Source organism: Arctopsyche grandis, chromosome 8, assembly GCF_051622035.1.
Source record: "Arctopsyche grandis isolate Sample6627 chromosome 8, ASM5162203v2, whole genome shotgun sequence".
Taxonomy (NCBI): domain Eukaryota; kingdom Metazoa; phylum Arthropoda; class Insecta; order Trichoptera; family Hydropsychidae; genus Arctopsyche; species Arctopsyche grandis.
The window spans coordinates 24,132,171-24,148,475 of record NC_135362.1 but is presented as its reverse complement, the minus strand read 5'-3'; the positions used below and the strand labels follow the sequence as shown (position 1 = coordinate 24,148,475).

Below are 16,305 nucleotides of genomic sequence, written 5' to 3'. Positions count from 1 at the left end.
TGTGTCTATTGTCTAGGTCAGTGGTTCTTAGCATGGGTTCGATGAGTCAGTCTCAGGGGTTCGGCAGATGTCAAGACACACACCCGACTCATATGATTTGGGTGCCAATTGAGAAGGGTTCGGTGAATGCGCATATGAAACTGGTGGGGGTAAGTACCTCCAAAAAGGTTAAGAACCAGTGGTCTAGGTACCTAAAGATATATCCTGGCGAGTTTATTGCTTACGCACGCACTCGCCCTGGTCTGTGAAAACTCAGCGTATCCTTTTCTAGGGAACTTACTGAGTCCCGTTAGCCTAATCCGGGGTCTATATTTTCACCCACGAATGCAGACAGTGGATACTCTCTTTTATGTTCCCACGTTACAATATTGTTAAACGAAAACCATGAAATATTTCGAGATAATATAACGGCTCATATATTAATGACTGATAAACCTTTTATAAAAGGAGTAAAATTCTTTCATAGAATTTCAACTACGCTGTAGTGAAACTGCTTGAAAATTCTATTATATATTACATACTTACATACATAAAAGCGAAAAATCCGCTTAAGAGGGCTGACACCAGCGCCTTGTCCATACAAACGTATTACACTTCTCCCTTCCTCAATTATGGCACTAGAGAAATTATTTTTTAATATGCTATGGATATCCACCATTGGCATGCATCTATGCTTTTATTTTTTTGATTAGTTATCTTTTATAGGAGCTAGGAGCCGCCAAACATCTATAAAATCGCCTCTTTTTTACACCCACGAAAAGAGTCCAGCGTGCTTATTTAACGGTCGATTTAAAAAAAAATACGCGCACAGTTGAATAGAAAATATCTTTTTCATACCGATGATGAATTTTTTTTTTTAATTAGTCCAGTTTCGGAGGAGAAAATTGGAGAATACGAAACCTCGATTTTGTCGATTTAAAATACGTATTATCTGGTCGAAGCGCAACTGTCGCATTCACTCAATATATATATTGTCGCATTCACTCAATATATATATTGTCGCATTCACTCAATATATATATCGAAGAAAGGAACGGCAACAAAATTAAGGTTTCGGGTGTACAGCCATCTTAATGAACTTCACAAAGTTTTACATACGCATCGAGATGGTTTTTTATTTCGTAATGAAATGGCAAGTTCTAAAATTCTATATATGCAGTTCCAATCCAACCAACCCAATGAAAACTAGAATAGGATTCATAACCTTCGAAGTGAATTTATTTGTATGCAGACTTAAACTCCAAAGAATAGTATATTTTCACCAGAATGATAATATAAGACACAACAAAAACGTATTTTTCATTTTATTTAGAAACTATTAAAAATAAAACACCTGTAAAAAGTTGTATAGAAATCAATTACGTCATCCAGGAAGAGCCGAGCACTTCGAATAGAACACGTGCGAAACCACCAGCTGAAAATAATACTCCCCTAACACATTATAAATGGATGAACTCGCGTGTCAGTCACGCAAAAAACTATCCTAAGCGTGTACATAATATAGATATACATACGTATATGACTATTATAATCGAGGGAATTTCTACGGTGATTCAGTGGCGGGGTAAACATAGATAAAAATGTGTCTCGTGCCGCCACTGCCAGTGTAAATTCGGCAGCGGCTGTTATAGATCGTGTGCGCGCGCCGCTGGGTGTCAACTAGTTGTCTGGACCTCGAAATGTATCCCAACAGAAGGTCCTTGTTGACCCTCGCCAACCAGATCACCATCTCCAGACCCTCGTCGACCCTAATCAGACCGCCCAATGTGGCCAGAACGCGCATACAGACCGATGTGGATCGAAAACCAACCACCAGGGTAAGTAGCAAATACTATGTAAGTCCTGAAACATGATATGTCCTGACACGATTTGAGGAATGTTTTCATTGGCAGTTTCAGTGTCGGCCCGTTTCCGTGGGTCCCATGAGCCACCATGGAGGCAAGTCTGGCTTCTACGCCTTCGAACACTTCTTCGGAAATCAAAACAGGTACGATATGTTCGTCTTTTGAGTTATTATAATGCGTGTTTCATTCATGAAGTGACGCTTGATAACACCTGGAAGCTTGTTTACACGCCCGTGGTATAATATTTTCGTCACTGATGTGCTTTTCATTAGCGCGAAGCGTTCGAACGGTTGTTTTTCTCGTCTCTCGTCACTCGTACGAAAATAAAGAAAAGTTTTCGTCTTGTCTAGTTCCTACGCTCCTACGCTTCTCAAGCCGAAGTTTTAATCGTTGCTGAAAGAATGTAGTCGTTTTCTACCATGAATTATGTATAAGCAAAAGCAACTATATTGTAGAATTTGCCACAGTATTATATTTGATTGGTCGAACAATTATGACGATTGAAATTTGAATAGTTTAAATAAGAAAAGAAAATTTTTTTTTTCTCTATATATGTATTGTTTGCTATTGAAAATAAATTGATTGGCGTTATGAAATTCAAATGGAGTTTGGCTTCCATTTTGTATTCATTTTAATTATTGAATAAACAAAAGAACATACATTTAATACTGGTCAGAAATTGATGTATTAGAAAATTTTGTATGATCGTACAAATCAAGTATTATATTTGATTGGTCGAACAATTATGACGATTGAAATTTGAATAGTTAAAAAAATATATTTTTTTTTTATATATACATATGTATTGTTTGCTATTGAAAATAAATTGATTGACGTTATGAAATTCAAATGGAGTTTGGCTTCCATTTTGTATTCATTTTAAGTATTGAAGAAACAAAAGAACATACATTTAATACTGGTCACAAATTGATGTATTAGAAAATTTTGTATGATCGTACAAATCAACATTCAAATAATTAATATTCATATTATTAGATTGAGGATATTGTTGGCCACGGTCTCCCTCACGGGACCGAAAGTGAAACGCCCGAAAACGCAAATATCGGAAGGCAAAGATCGAAAATCGAAAGATCTTAATTCGAAATATCAAAAAAAAAGGGTGCATGGTAAACGGTACTATGTATATATAATATGTACATGTGAGTGGCATGCGGTGAAATCATCTCTCTTTTTGTCATACAGCCTTGTTAAATGTGCGCGCGCAGAATACGGGAGGAAAAGCCTGTTCCTCTTGTTACTGTTGTATCTTGCTCGCGCAAATTAAGTGAGTATGTACGACGGGGGGGGGGGGGGGGGAGGGGAGAGACCTTTTTTTTATCTTTCGATTTTCGATCGTTGCGTTTCACTTTCGGTCCCGTAAGGTAGACCCAGTTGGCCAGGGTATAGTTATTGACCACTCGAACTAAAATAGTACATTGGTATCAATTAGAGGGAAAATAATTTGATTGATATCAATTAGTATCAATTAGCTCTCAGCAATGTCATAGGGCTTTTTTTAAATTAAACAAAATTATACCCATGAAAAAACTGCTTAGTTATAAATATTATACTTGCGTTGCCCGGGTCCGCATTTTTAGCGTACACAACCTTGATTTTTGGGTAACGTTATCATAAATAGGCCATTGTGGCGTATTAGGTTCTTCCTGTAATGCCACAATGATCCAAAACTAACTATAAATAAATTAATAAATAAATAAAATATCGCTATTCTGTCTGTGTACCTGTGTATCTGCGATAACGCTTGCCGCACTATAAGGGCGAAATCACACAAAAAGGAACGGGGTACATGTTTTTTTTAGATACTTTTAAACATGCGAAAAAAATGTGGCATGCCTTGCACATATTCATGGCACGCCCAGCACACACCGTTCCAAAATCACCCCCTGGTGTGTTTTCGGTAAAATTTTATCCTTGTATTTATCCTTGCTTGACAGTGATCGATAACGGTGTATCCCATATTTGAAGAAATGTAGAATAACCCCCACAGCGGGGAGCCAAGCACACGACGTACGAGTTCTTCCCTGTGTGATTTCGCCCTTACGAGTGTTCCGAGATACAAGCAAAATTTTGGCTTGATAATCCTTCTCCTTCTTAATTTCTATCGTGATCATTGATCACGATATAAGTTGAGAAGAAAATTATCGAGAAGCACCAACATGCGAGTGGCCGACATCGCAAGATGTTCTTAGAAATCTACATACGTCGACAATTTGCACAATTTGATATACATACATATATACGAGTGTTTTGGATTACTAGTACGTTTTGGGAACGAATTATACTTGTAAATCGAGGTTCCACTGTATTCCTGTATTCGTTGAATTCATATTAATTTCGTATTCCTCTATTCGTTGAATTCATATCAGAGTTTGTTAAAAATCTTGACCTTCAAGTTTGTCGACTGCTTTGCCCGAATTATCCGGACAAGTCGTACGCGCAATTTTCAGAAAATGCTCACATTTCCACGAAAAATTTTGCCGTCTCAAATTTTCTATCACGACCTCGAAACGGTTCGAGTGTGTTTGCACGCCTCTGATATAATCGTTCTCTAACCGTGTGTGATATTATAATTAGAACGTAAGGTCTAGTTCATTTTTGGCAGTCATATTGTTGGGATTGTAAATATGTACTTATAATTAGGACATATTATTTATTATTACAACGTTACAACGGTAGTTATGTCATCTTGAACATTCTTTCAAGTTACTATACTATGCGAGCAGCCAACCTTGAACCTTCAAATACATATACATATAGTTCGTCGTATTGTAAGACTTCTGGGTAATGTAATCTGGACTTTTGCGTCACGTACCTACTACATAATACATAGGTTGTAGATTATCGTATGCACTTTAACTTGTCATCTATCACAGGCGACTGTCAATTACATTGGTGAAATTTCACAATCTAAATCCACATTAAGTATTAATTTGCACGAATTGTGATTCAAGCCTGTCAGAAGACAATTGTTTGCTTTAGATAATTTCGTTTACCTTTGCACGTTATGCTGAAATGTGCATTATCGATTTCATCATATCTCATATCTCTACATAATTTAAATGAATAGAAGAGGATGTTAAAATAAAACATTCCACTCGAATACAAAGCCGAATGGAAACTGGTTTAACTACTAATAAAATTTATTACATCTCATCTAGTCAGGAAGTTCTAGTATTCGAAAATTGGCTCAAAAATTTGGTAGATAAAATTTGCTCAAGGGCAAGTAAAGTAGTACCATTTTTTTACGAACATAAACTACAATAAATTCCGTTCAATCAATTTCCCATGCACTAATTCAGTTACATATATGTACATATGTATATCGAGCTTGCTATCTGGATATACCGTACAAATTGTCCGATATATGTAAATATAAATAATTATTTATATAATTTATTACTGAATTAAAGTACGTATATGAGAAGGTGTGAAAGCTTGTAATATTAAGTTTATATGAGTAAAAAAATTCATTTTTATAATTATTGTTCAACTGTTTCGTCTGTGAGTTGCGCAGGAGCGGTAGAAAGGTGTTTTTAGATAGCTAGCTGTCATCCCGTCGATCTGACAGATGATTCCTGAAATTTTTAATGATTTCGTTAATTTATTTACATATTAGCCACAGTGACATTACATAATACTCTAACGCGTCACTGTGACCCGACATATAAGCATAGTACAAATACTATATATAAGATGATTAGCGAGACATATGTATATGTTATCGATAATAAATTTTTGAAATCATATTCGAATAGAGGTGACATAGTGGGTAAGATGGTAGATTATTTATTGTACAAGTAACATTGTATGTGAAGGAGATAGTTGCTCGACTTCAGAGGAGTGGGCTGGCTGAACTTCTCACTGGGATCTGGGGCTAGTGCGATAGTTTATATCCTGGTAGGTTGTCGGTTGTGTCGAGGTTGTTTATGTAGAGCGAGTCGAATCTTGTCTTTGCCCTTGTGTGAACGAAGATGTTTCAGGCAAGGTCGGCCATGCATGCTCATACAGGAACGCGATAATCGTGCGACGTGTGTTTTATTTTATTATTATTTTTATTTATGTACATATAGCCACAGTGACATTATAGAGTACTCGTAACGCGTCACTGTGACCAGACTTATTAAAATTATACAAATATTATATATATAAGATAATTAGCGAGACATATATGTTATAGACAATCAATTTTTGAAATCATATTCAAATAGGGGTGACATAATGGATAGGATGGTGTTTGCCAATTTGATGGAGGAACCGCTTCAACAATGATTTCAATCAGATAAATTGGCAAACTCTGATAGGAAACGATCAACTTGGAGTCACAAATATCCAAGTGTGACCAGTAGCATTAAAGATTATACTCACGGAATCGAACCCGGCGACCTCTCGGTGTTTACTATCAACGCAACCTCCGAGCCATGCTGCTGGCTAATATTTGCTTAATATAATGAGAGCTAACCCCCTTTATGTCGGTAAAATATCAAAGCGATCGGAAGAACAGAAGAGGTTCAAAATCAGCTCACAAATATTGCGCCATGAGCACGGTCGGTGAAACTAATAAAAAATCTAAAAAAACCCAACTGAAAAGTTCAATCCTAAAAATAAAAACAATTGTGAAACACTTTTGCCAAGAAAAGCACCAGCTGTTGTTCATTAATATTATTATTTGTCAATGGGTTCATGAAAAAAAAACTGGGTCTTTTCAAGGGGTTCGGTGCAAACGATCGACAAGCGCCAGACAGACTGAACCACAGATTAACTGGATGGCTGCTTTAAACGCAATTCTCGACTTCACAAATGATAGATTGCACATCAGATGACGAGTAACCTTTCGATGTGCACAGATGCAATTATTAAAATTGAGTTGGATCTTTCTGGCGAGTTTAATAAGGCAAAATTCGGAACTAAAGAATCAGAAGCACAGAACGTATACAGGGTAGGTATGTCGGGACTTCGGGTAGATTTCGCTTAGTGTAAGTGCGAGCAGTGCGCACGCATAAGGTACACGTGTCGTTAATCTGTAGTTCAGTTTGTCTGGCGCTTGTCGATTGTTTGCACCGCATCGCTTTTCAAGACACACTATTGTAGATTGATAAAATCAATATATGGAATTATTCAGTAACAACCAAGATCCACTGTTATTATATTGCAGAAACGTTTATCTTCCACCAATGTACATATGTATGTAGTATGTACGTGCATACGTCTGTAAATTAAAATAGACATTAAACGATGTCACATTCAATTTACCTTAATAGAAAGTCAACATATTATCGCCAATCAATAAACAGACCAATACACGGAATGAAATGTAAACTACAACATGCACTAATTGAGCATTAAGTTGTTTACGTTTATTTTGACTGGTAGTACCAAGGATTTGCAAAAGCTATTATCACCATTTATTTGCTCTTTTAATTCGAACGTTGGAAAATTTTACAAAACTAACATCCAGCATCACTTTTGGCGACAAAGATCGTCTTGCCTTTAAACGATTCGGTTCTGGTAGGAGCTTTCCCTTCCAATCCTCCAAAATGGGTGAAATCGGCAAGGAACATCAGTTCGACACTAATAAAAACAACCACGTGGCTCGATCGCTCAACAAACAAGATAGATTTTACAAACTGCTCGCGAAATACTTAGGGTACGTTTTGGTATTGTTGCCCGACTCTAATCTTCTTTCTGTTTTGTCTGTCTTTGCGCAAGGAACTTGTCTTTCGTCCACGATATCCGTCTCGAGGACAAGTAAGTGGCCAGTTAGTATATCCAGTGTTTTAGATGGAATTTCAATTTTTGATACATTTTGATATTGCTTTGTGTTCACGCTTGCATTAACTGTCGTGTTTGTGTGAACCGAATGGTAATTAATTTTGATATAACATACAATGCAGTATCTCTTTTTAGTGTGTAGTTAATGCTAAGGATTTTCGCATTGCTAATTCATCTTTCACAATACAATACTATATATGTAAATGTGAATTACAGTAATGAAACTAATCTATAATAGAAGGCGGCAGTAATTGGCCGGTCTATATATAGTAGTTGGCCACATGAATACATAGTATGCGAAAATCCTTGACATTGTAAATCATTTACATAGGCAAGTTTGAACATAAGAAATTAAGCACTGATTTAAAATAAGATTTTACATGCATAGATTATGTTCCAATTTGGAAATGTAAAATTTTAATTAGAAATAATCATGTGTATGGCAGTAGCGTGCAGGGAAAATCTCCCTATTTTTTGTTGCTCAGCTTTACTTACGTGTGTGCGAGCAGGATACAAGGTGACTCGGCATGATGTCACATAGTCCCCTTGCGCACACGTAAGTAAGGCTGTGCGACAAAAACAGGTAGAATCATACGGCACGCCACTGGTGTATATTGCTTTCTATTGAACTCCAATAACAATTTGCATGTATGTAATTATATATTATTTTTTATATTGATTAATTTATTTGGTTGAATTAAATGTGGTATCTTTGAATACTATAACCGCGAATATATCAAAAAGTTAATGTTTGAGTTCATCATGGGCCGGGGTCAAAAAATCACATTATACTCATTGAATGATAAGATCACAAGTCAATGTTTGACTTTAAATTTAGCATTCATTGTGACGAAAATCATAACAAGTTTCATTAGAATGTTTAATTTGATTCATCAACCACTTAAGATAATGAATCTAACATTAATTTTATATCTAAATATGATTTATAGTTCAATGCATTGAACTGCGTCAGTATTGTGAATTAAATTTCATATGTCGCAATACTTACATATATACTGTTTAATCATCAGTAGTCGAATCGTCTTTTAACCAATCTTTGTCAAGGTCAATAAATTAAAAAGCGTTGCTAGAAACAAAGAGGTCAGTCACAAAGTTAAAGAGGACAATTGGCCGAGTATAGGTTCAACTTTAAAATCGTTATCTCACATGAATAAATTAAATTTTGTATTTAAAAAATAAAATATTGACTGTTTTTGACGGAAGTATTCTTTATTATCTAATTTGCATGACGCTATTTTAATTAATAAATCCCTATCTGAAATATTTACATTTTTCGTTCACAATATATTGCCAAAATATTTTACAAAATGACTTGCTATATAGAATACATTTATCAATCAACCAATTGATAATTTCAGATCAAGGGAACAAGACCATAAAAACGCTGAAGATGTTCTATTTGACATGTTTAAAAATGAGGAGACGGGTCTTCTGCCGATTGGAAAATTTCTGGCCGTTAGTAAAACCATACAAATCATAAAGCTTTCATTCAGTTTTTTATACATAACATTGATCGTTTTAGGCCTTGAGAACGACTGGAATAAGAAAGACAGACCCTCGACTCAAAGAAGTGATGACAAACTTGCACAAAGTTCACAGACAGTCTGGATTCGAAGGTGGCTCGCCGGAAACCCAAAAACTCGACCGTGAAACCTTCAAACAAGTCATATCTCCCAACATAGTCTTGATCACGCGAGCTTTCAAGAGCCAATTCGTCGTCCCCGACTTTCAAGACTTCATCAAAGACATCGAAGAGATGTACTGGCTGGCGAAAAGCAACAGCGACGGCAAAGTAGCCAGTTACATTCCACAACTTGCACGCATGAATCCTGACTATTGGGGTATAAGCGTTTGCACAATCGACGGACAGAGATTCTCCATTGGTGATACAGCGATACCTTTCACACTTCAGTCGTGCAGTAAACCATTAACATATGCCATGGCTTTGGAGACCCTCGGCCCGGACGTTGTGCATTCCTTCATCGGCACCGAACCAAGTGGAAGAAATTTCAATGAATTAGTTTTAGATTTTAACAGTAAGTCGTCTATACATATTTAGAATACATTTATGTATATATTTATACGGTATTTATGAGTGAATTTGATTGTAGTGAAACCGCATAACCCAATGATCAACGCTGGGGCTATTCTAGTGTGCGCAATTCTGAAGACTCTTGTTAAGCCAGAGATGACGCTCGCTGAAAAGTTTGACTATGTAATGGACTTTTTTAAGCGAATGGCCGGCAACGAGCCGTTGAGTTTTAACAATGCTACATTCTTGTCGGAGAGAGAGGCGGCAGATCGTAACTATGCTCTGGGATTTTACATGCGGGAACACAAATGTTACCCAGATAAGACGAATCTTCGCGAGTGTATGGATTTTTACTTTCAAGTGAGTTGATTTTTGACTATCTAGGACTTAAGATCATAAAAAATGCACACTAATATCATATTATCCCTAATACATTTACCATTTTAATTTCAAGTGTTGTGCAATGGAGGCAAATTGTGATGTTTCATCGGTGATAGCAGCCACCCTCGCCAACGGTGGAATATGCCCTATAACAGATGAAAAAGTTTTAAAAGCTGAATCAGTCCGCAACGTCCTGTCTCTGATGCACAGCTGCGGAATGTATGACTATTCCGGACAGTTTGCTTTCAAAGTAGGTCTTCCGGCTAAGTCAGGGGTGTCTGGTGCTATGCTCATAGTTGTACCAAACGTTATGGGAATCTGCGTTTGGTCGCCGACTTTAGATCCACTTGGAAACAGTTGCAGGGGACTACAATTTTGCGGGGTATTTATATAGGACCAATTGCTTCCAGTCATACTTGACGTGTTCATGATTTGTATAATCAATTTTTCAGGAACTGGTGGAACGTTTTAACTTTCATCGTTATGACAATTTGAGATATGCAACTAACAAAAAGAACCCGAGAAGATTTAAGTTCGAAACGACAGGGTTGAGCATTGTTAACCTTTTATTTTCCGCTGCCAGTGGTGATTTGAGTGCTTTACGAAGGTAAAATTCTGCATTTATGTATGTTTGTTGTTTTAAATCACTTAAGTAGATGTACATATGTTATTACTGTTTATTTTTAGACATCGTTTGTCCGGAATGGATATGACTTTATCAGATTATGATGGACGTACGGCACTTCATCTAGCTGCAGCTGAAGGTCACTTATCTTGTGTTGAATTTCTTTTGGAACATTGTAGCGTTCCTCACGATCCTCACGACCGTTGGGGAAGCATCCCATTGAACGAAGCAGAGATATTTGGTCACACTACCGTAGTGAACTATTTGAAAAATTGGGCCACTTTGCATCCATCGACTATTGAGGGTCCCGAAAATAAGGAATCTGGAGCTGAAATAATAAAGAAGAACGCTCTGGAATCGGATGATGTGAAGCAGAAACATTTTGTGAGAAATACACACATCGAAAATCCCCCATTTGAAAAAGAGGTGAAACCTGGCTTGGAGAAAAACGATGCTGAAATATTGAAAATCAACGAAAAGAAGTGAACTTCATGTTGAAATATTAATATTGTTCCTGTTATAGAGTATTCATTGTCCCGATCGAGCTTCATATTTAATAAATAAACATGGAACTATAATGCAATATTTTGTTGAATGTAGTATTCGTTGAATTTACAATAGATTTCGGTCCAGAATTGTAAATTTCAAAAATTGTGATAATAGTTTTTAATGTAATTTTATTTTTATTTAAGACTCGTTAAAAAATGTAAACGTGCATTTTAGGTAGCATATTTTGCTTTTCCATATTGATTTCAAATAACATACTGAATCTCAACAAATTAAAACTTTTAAAGTCATATTATTAAAAGTCAATTAAATCTAGTTATTGATTGATATTTTATAGGAAATTTTTATTGAAAAAAAAAATTATGTCTCATTGATTTTATATTATATTTCACTGATTTATAAAAATACTTTTAGTTGTAGAATTTTTGCATTTAGAATTAGCAACCAAAAAGATATTTTCCCCGTGCGTGTTCCAAAAAATATTTAAAATAGTCCATTTATTTTGTGAATGAAAATATTCTATTGAAATGTATTTATGATTGTCAATTTCAACAATCAAAAATATTTTGAATTATAAAATAATCAGTATTATGAAATACAAAAAATAAATGTGTTGTTAAAAAAAGATAAACTGTTAAAATTATAATAAATGTTTAAATGTCTCAAATAAATGACAATAAAATAAATCATATTTAATTTAAATTCGCAATGTAGTTTGTATACATCCTTAAAATCAAGATGAAAATGTTTCATCATAAATATGTACATATGTACATACATACATACACACATATGTATTACATTATGTATGTATGTAAATATGCACAGAATCAACGAGGCATATATTTGCCAAATCTTATAAATGTTATATTACAACATTTATTATTATGATAGTGTGTTAATTGCATACATACTTATTTGTTTATCGATGTCAATAAATCTTGGTAAGGTATAATAAATTTCATACACGTGTATTATTTATTTTTTTCTAATAGTTTTACTTCGGTAGTGGTGCTTTTGATCTAAAGTTTTTTAAGATTTTCTCCAAAACCTTTCTGAACTGAAATTTCATATCTACATAATTATGTAGAAGTTTTAGTTTAATATCAAGTAATATATAAAATGTGGGTTTGATGCAAACGATCGACAAGCGACATTTCTCGTGACCAGTTTAAGCGTGTGACCAATTTTCTCGTGACCAGTTTTAGCGTGTGACCAGTTTTAGCGTGTGACTAGTTTTCTCGTGACCAGTTTTAGCGTGACGGATGATCACGAGTGACCGATCTAGAGTGACCAGTTGTCCTGTGACAGGCTCACATTTGACTAGTAGTCCGTTTACCGAATTAAAATAAAATGAAGTCTGGCCGTAGAATGCGTTGTTACGTCAGCTGTCATATCCGTGGGTCCAGCACGGAGTAAATTGACATAACCTACGATGCTAGGTTTGACAGCGTTGAGGCTGAGAGGGGGGCTCGCGGTAGCCGGCCGGGGGGCGTTCGGGGCTCGTCTCTCCACCACGACAGAGACTTCGCCCCCGGAATCAGAATCTGTCCACAGAGTGAGCGGCTTCGCAAAAGCCTTCGCGAGACAATCGGCCGACATAGAAGCCGCGACGGCTCCAGCCCCACCAGACAATCGCACCTTCGCAGCTCTCCTTCGCCACTCCAAATTCGTAGACGTTCGTCACCTCCAAACTCCTCATACTATAAATAACGAGTTCGCATTTGCCATAACCTGCAATCTATGTTTCAGCTTGGCGATCCCCGAGGCAAAATCGTGGCCGGTGAAATAGTGAATATTGTCGAAAACGATCTCTATATTGATTTCGGATGGAAGTTTCAGTGTGTGTGCAATCGACCGATTAAAAATGCGAACGATTATGTTATCGGTACTAAAGTTCGACTGATGGTTAACGATCTGGAACTGTCGTCTAGGTTTTTAGGTTCGGAGACGGATTTAACCATATTGGAAGCCGACTGCAGACTGTTAAATATAATATACACACCTGCCAGGAAATGAATTTATATGTAGTTTAATACCTTTATGATAAATGTATAATTAGTAATAAAATGTTTTTAATTCGATCTTTGCCTTTTAATTATATTTCTTAAACATCATAATCACGACCAACTGTATATCAACCGTGTTGACATTTTTCATATCGATAAAGATATATCGCATCACATTAATATAATCTAGTCCAAATTTTCCACCATTGTTCTCAATTCAGGGGATTCACCGCATTTTTCGGGTGCATTGGCTTTAGTTTTTGTTAATTGTTAAAGCTTCATTATCAATTTGCTATTTAATAATAAATAGAAAAATATACATCGCGTGTATGCATATACTAGCAAGCACTAAATTTTTCATTCGATTATGATACTTTTCGACTGACTCAGAAATAAATTAGAAAAATATAGACTCATAATATGTATGTCTTCTCCCAAGTATTTTTTATTAGGTACATATATCTCTCGCCCAATTATCTTAGCCAACCAAAAACAGTCGCCGGAATAAAATGTACACATTTGATAATCCCAACCAGGAACGGCTCGTCCTAAGGAGCGCTGATGCGGTGAACTGCCCAGTCAAAAATTAACAAATTTATATTAATATAATACTAGCAGAAAAATAAACAAAAATCACTAAAACTGAGTGGGTGTTTTTAAGAAATTATAAGTATCCTATCCAGTGGCGGCTCGTCCTAACGGGCTGCCGGGCTGCAGCCCCTCCTATAAAATTCTTAAATATATTAATAATACATTTAATTTTTTATTTATTAATGATATTTTTTTTATTAGTTGGATGGACGAACTATTGGGGCCTTCGACAGAGTAAATATTACGTACAATATCACCCATATCCAAAAGGGTGATATTGTAAGTAATGTTGACCGTCTCGAAGACCCCACTAACTTGTATGGTGATAGATGAATTAAAATGTTGTTGTACTGGCTGTAAAGTTTTACAGCGCCGCCCTGAGCGCCACGCAGCCCGGGTTGCGGAACGAGAAAGAGAAAGAGCTATTTGCAACTGCAGATAGCTCTTTCTCTTTCACTCACTCTGGCGTTTTGGGCTGGATAGTCGGCAGCCTTCGCCTGTTAAACGACATTCATCTGTCAGTTTGTTTAAGATTTCGCGCGCTTGATCTTACATTTGATTAGTTGAATCGCACGATCACAGCTTTATTCGTTTTCGTTACTCTTAATTGGTTGTGTACGAGCCCTCATCAAATCTTCGGTGAGTCGTTTTCATTTTGATAACAGCAAACTTTTTTCAAATCTGTTTAACTTTTTCTCGTAATTTTTATTTAAATATATTAAGTTTTTTTTTCTTTTAAAAATGGAAGAAAAAAAGAATTCAGTAAAATATTTACAAAATTTGCACTTTTCGCGACTAGAACTTACCGAAAAAGTCGCTATAAAAGCATTAGGCTGCCTCACGCCCAATTTAATTATTTCACAGCCTGCAACTAGTAGATCTTTTAGTTACTCGCGAAAATTTAATCCAGACATTTATAAAACAGGAGTTATTGACTTAAAACATTTAAACGATAAAATTAAATAACACTAGGGAAGTGTCGAACACTTAAAAAATGTGTGTAATCTCACGATTTTGGGATCGGCTAACATAAAAACCCATTTAAGCGAAGCTTGTCGGCGGGAAATAGATAAGCATAACGAAAACGTCAAAAAAAATCGGGATGTTTTATTTAAAATTATTGATTAAATTTTGCGGTAAATTTGAAATGCCAATGAGGGGACACGATGAAACAGATAATTCAAAAAATCCAGGAGTTTTTCGGGGGCTTCTAGAATATTCACAAAATTTCGACGATTCTTTAAAAAAACATTTTCAAACTTCTTCGGTTTTTAAAGGGACATCAAAAACTATTCAAAATGAACTTTTAGATTTTATTTTGAACGTGTGTAGGGAACAAATAAGTGCTGAAATAAAAAAAGCAACTTATCTAGCTGTTATGGCAGATGAAACAACCGATGTATATATGTACATTGTCAACAGGTTAATGTTTTTCGTTACGAATTAGGGGGTAAAGTTTTTGGGGTTTTTTTTAATCCGGAAAATAAGAGCGCATGCATTACTGAACAATTAAAACTAGTGTAGGAATCTCGTCGTCGTCATCGTCATCGAAACATTCGAGAATATTCCGCAACAACAAACTACATTCCCGAAAACCAGACGTCGTACACCTGCAGTCATTATATTAAACTCAAGCGGAACGCCCCTACCAGTCGAGTGGAACCAAAACGGTCGAAACACGCCGCCACCATTAAACCACATCGAGCGGAACGGCGCCAATCATTCCAGAAAATTCTACGCCTCGACAAAAGTGCATTCCTCGTTCACGCATCAACAACCACATGCGCTTACGCATCAACAACCACTTCCATCAATCGTTCCAGAAAATTCTACGCCTCGACAAAAGTGCATTCCTTTCTTACGCATCAACAAACCACCACCATCGGTCAGGCGATTCCAGAAACACTATAAAAGGAGGTACAACCCAAACAACGCCAGTCGACCCAGAGCAGCAAGCGTCGACATACAGCTCCTGAACAGCCACCACTACACTACGCAACCTTCTGATCAGCCCACAGCGCTGACAACACACATCTACCCCGCCTACATTGGTACTACCCCGACGTGATCTACGCAACCTTCTGATCATCCAACAGCGCTGTCAACACACATGTACCCCGCCTACATTGGTGACCCCGACGTGATCTACGCAACCTTCTGATCATTCAACAGCGCTGTCAACACACTTACCTACCCCGCCTACACTAGTTTTAAACGATGACAATGAAAAACTTATTGCTCAAACTTACGACGGTGCCGCTGTAATGAGCGGAGAGAGGGGAGGTGTACAGAAAATTTTGAAACAAACTTATAAAAATGCACACTTCGTTCACTGTTATGCTCATCAACTTAATTTAGTTGTTGAGAAAGCCGGGTCGCGAAACCAGCAAGCGCGAATTTTTTTTAGCAATCTTACTGGAGTGGCAGCGTATTTTTCGAAATCTTCATCGCGTTTGGACGCACCCCTTTAATGGGTGGTGAATTTTGCTAGTTTTTTTTTTCAAT

The 16,305-nt window shown here is 36.5% G+C and overlaps 2 protein-coding genes across 4 annotated transcripts; both read left to right on the top strand.

The window, feature by feature from the left end:
• The first annotated feature begins 1,281 nt into the window (after positions 1-1,281).
• Positions 1,282-12,173, top strand: GLS (glutaminase). Of its 3 annotated transcripts, XM_077435990.1 has the most exons (9): positions 1,556-1,817; positions 1,893-1,987; positions 7,572-7,610; positions 9,014-9,110; positions 9,178-9,691; positions 9,767-10,047; positions 10,142-10,450; positions 10,521-10,675; positions 10,756-12,173. In XM_077435990.1, exons 1-9 carry the CDS (start codon positions 1,680-1,682, stop codon positions 11,177-11,179), a joined length of 2,052 nt encoding a protein of 683 aa, XP_077292116.1. In that variant the 5' UTR covers positions 1,556-1,679; the 3' UTR covers positions 11,180-12,173. The 3 variants fall into 3 exon arrangements, with proteins under 3 accessions (XP_077292117.1, XP_077292116.1, XP_077292118.1); XM_077435991.1 differs by lacking the exon at positions 7,572-7,610 and having other exon boundaries at positions 1,282-1,817; XM_077435992.1 differs by lacking the exons at positions 1,556-1,817; positions 1,893-1,987; positions 7,572-7,610 and adding an exon at positions 7,337-7,509.
• Positions 12,174-12,575: 402 nt separating this feature from the next.
• mRpS28 (mitochondrial ribosomal protein S28) lies at positions 12,576-13,283 on the top strand. Its single transcript, XM_077436219.1, has 2 exons — positions 12,576-12,878; positions 12,953-13,283. The coding sequence occupies exons 1-2, from the start codon at positions 12,636-12,638 to the stop codon at positions 13,217-13,219; spliced, it is 510 nt and encodes a 169-aa protein (XP_077292345.1). The 5' UTR covers positions 12,576-12,635; the 3' UTR covers positions 13,220-13,283.
• Positions 13,284-16,305: the final 3,022 nt, after the last annotated feature.

What these genes read in the sequence shown, in the direction of transcription:
- mRpS28 (XM_077436219.1), top strand. Translation starts at nt 12,636, where the DNA reads ATGCTAGGTTTGACAGCGTTGAGGCTGAGAGGGGGGCTCGCGGTAGCC. An exon ending in GCCACTCCAAATTCGTAGAC is followed by an intron (nt 12,879 to 12,952) that starts GTTCGTCACCTC and finishes TCTATGTTTCAG; the next exon opens with CTTGGCGATCCCCGAGGCAA.
- GLS (XM_077435990.1), top strand. Translation starts at nt 1,680, where the DNA reads ATGTATCCCAACAGAAGGTCCTTGTTGACCCTCGCCAACCAGATCACC. An exon ending in ATCGAAAACCAACCACCAGG is followed by an intron (nt 1,818 to 1,892) that starts GTAAGTAGCAAA and finishes TTTCATTGGCAG; the next exon opens with TTTCAGTGTCGGCCCGTTTC. An exon ending in ATTAGTTTTAGATTTTAACA is followed by an intron (nt 9,692 to 9,766) that starts GTAAGTCGTCTA and finishes ATTTGATTGTAG; the next exon opens with TGAAACCGCATAACCCAATG.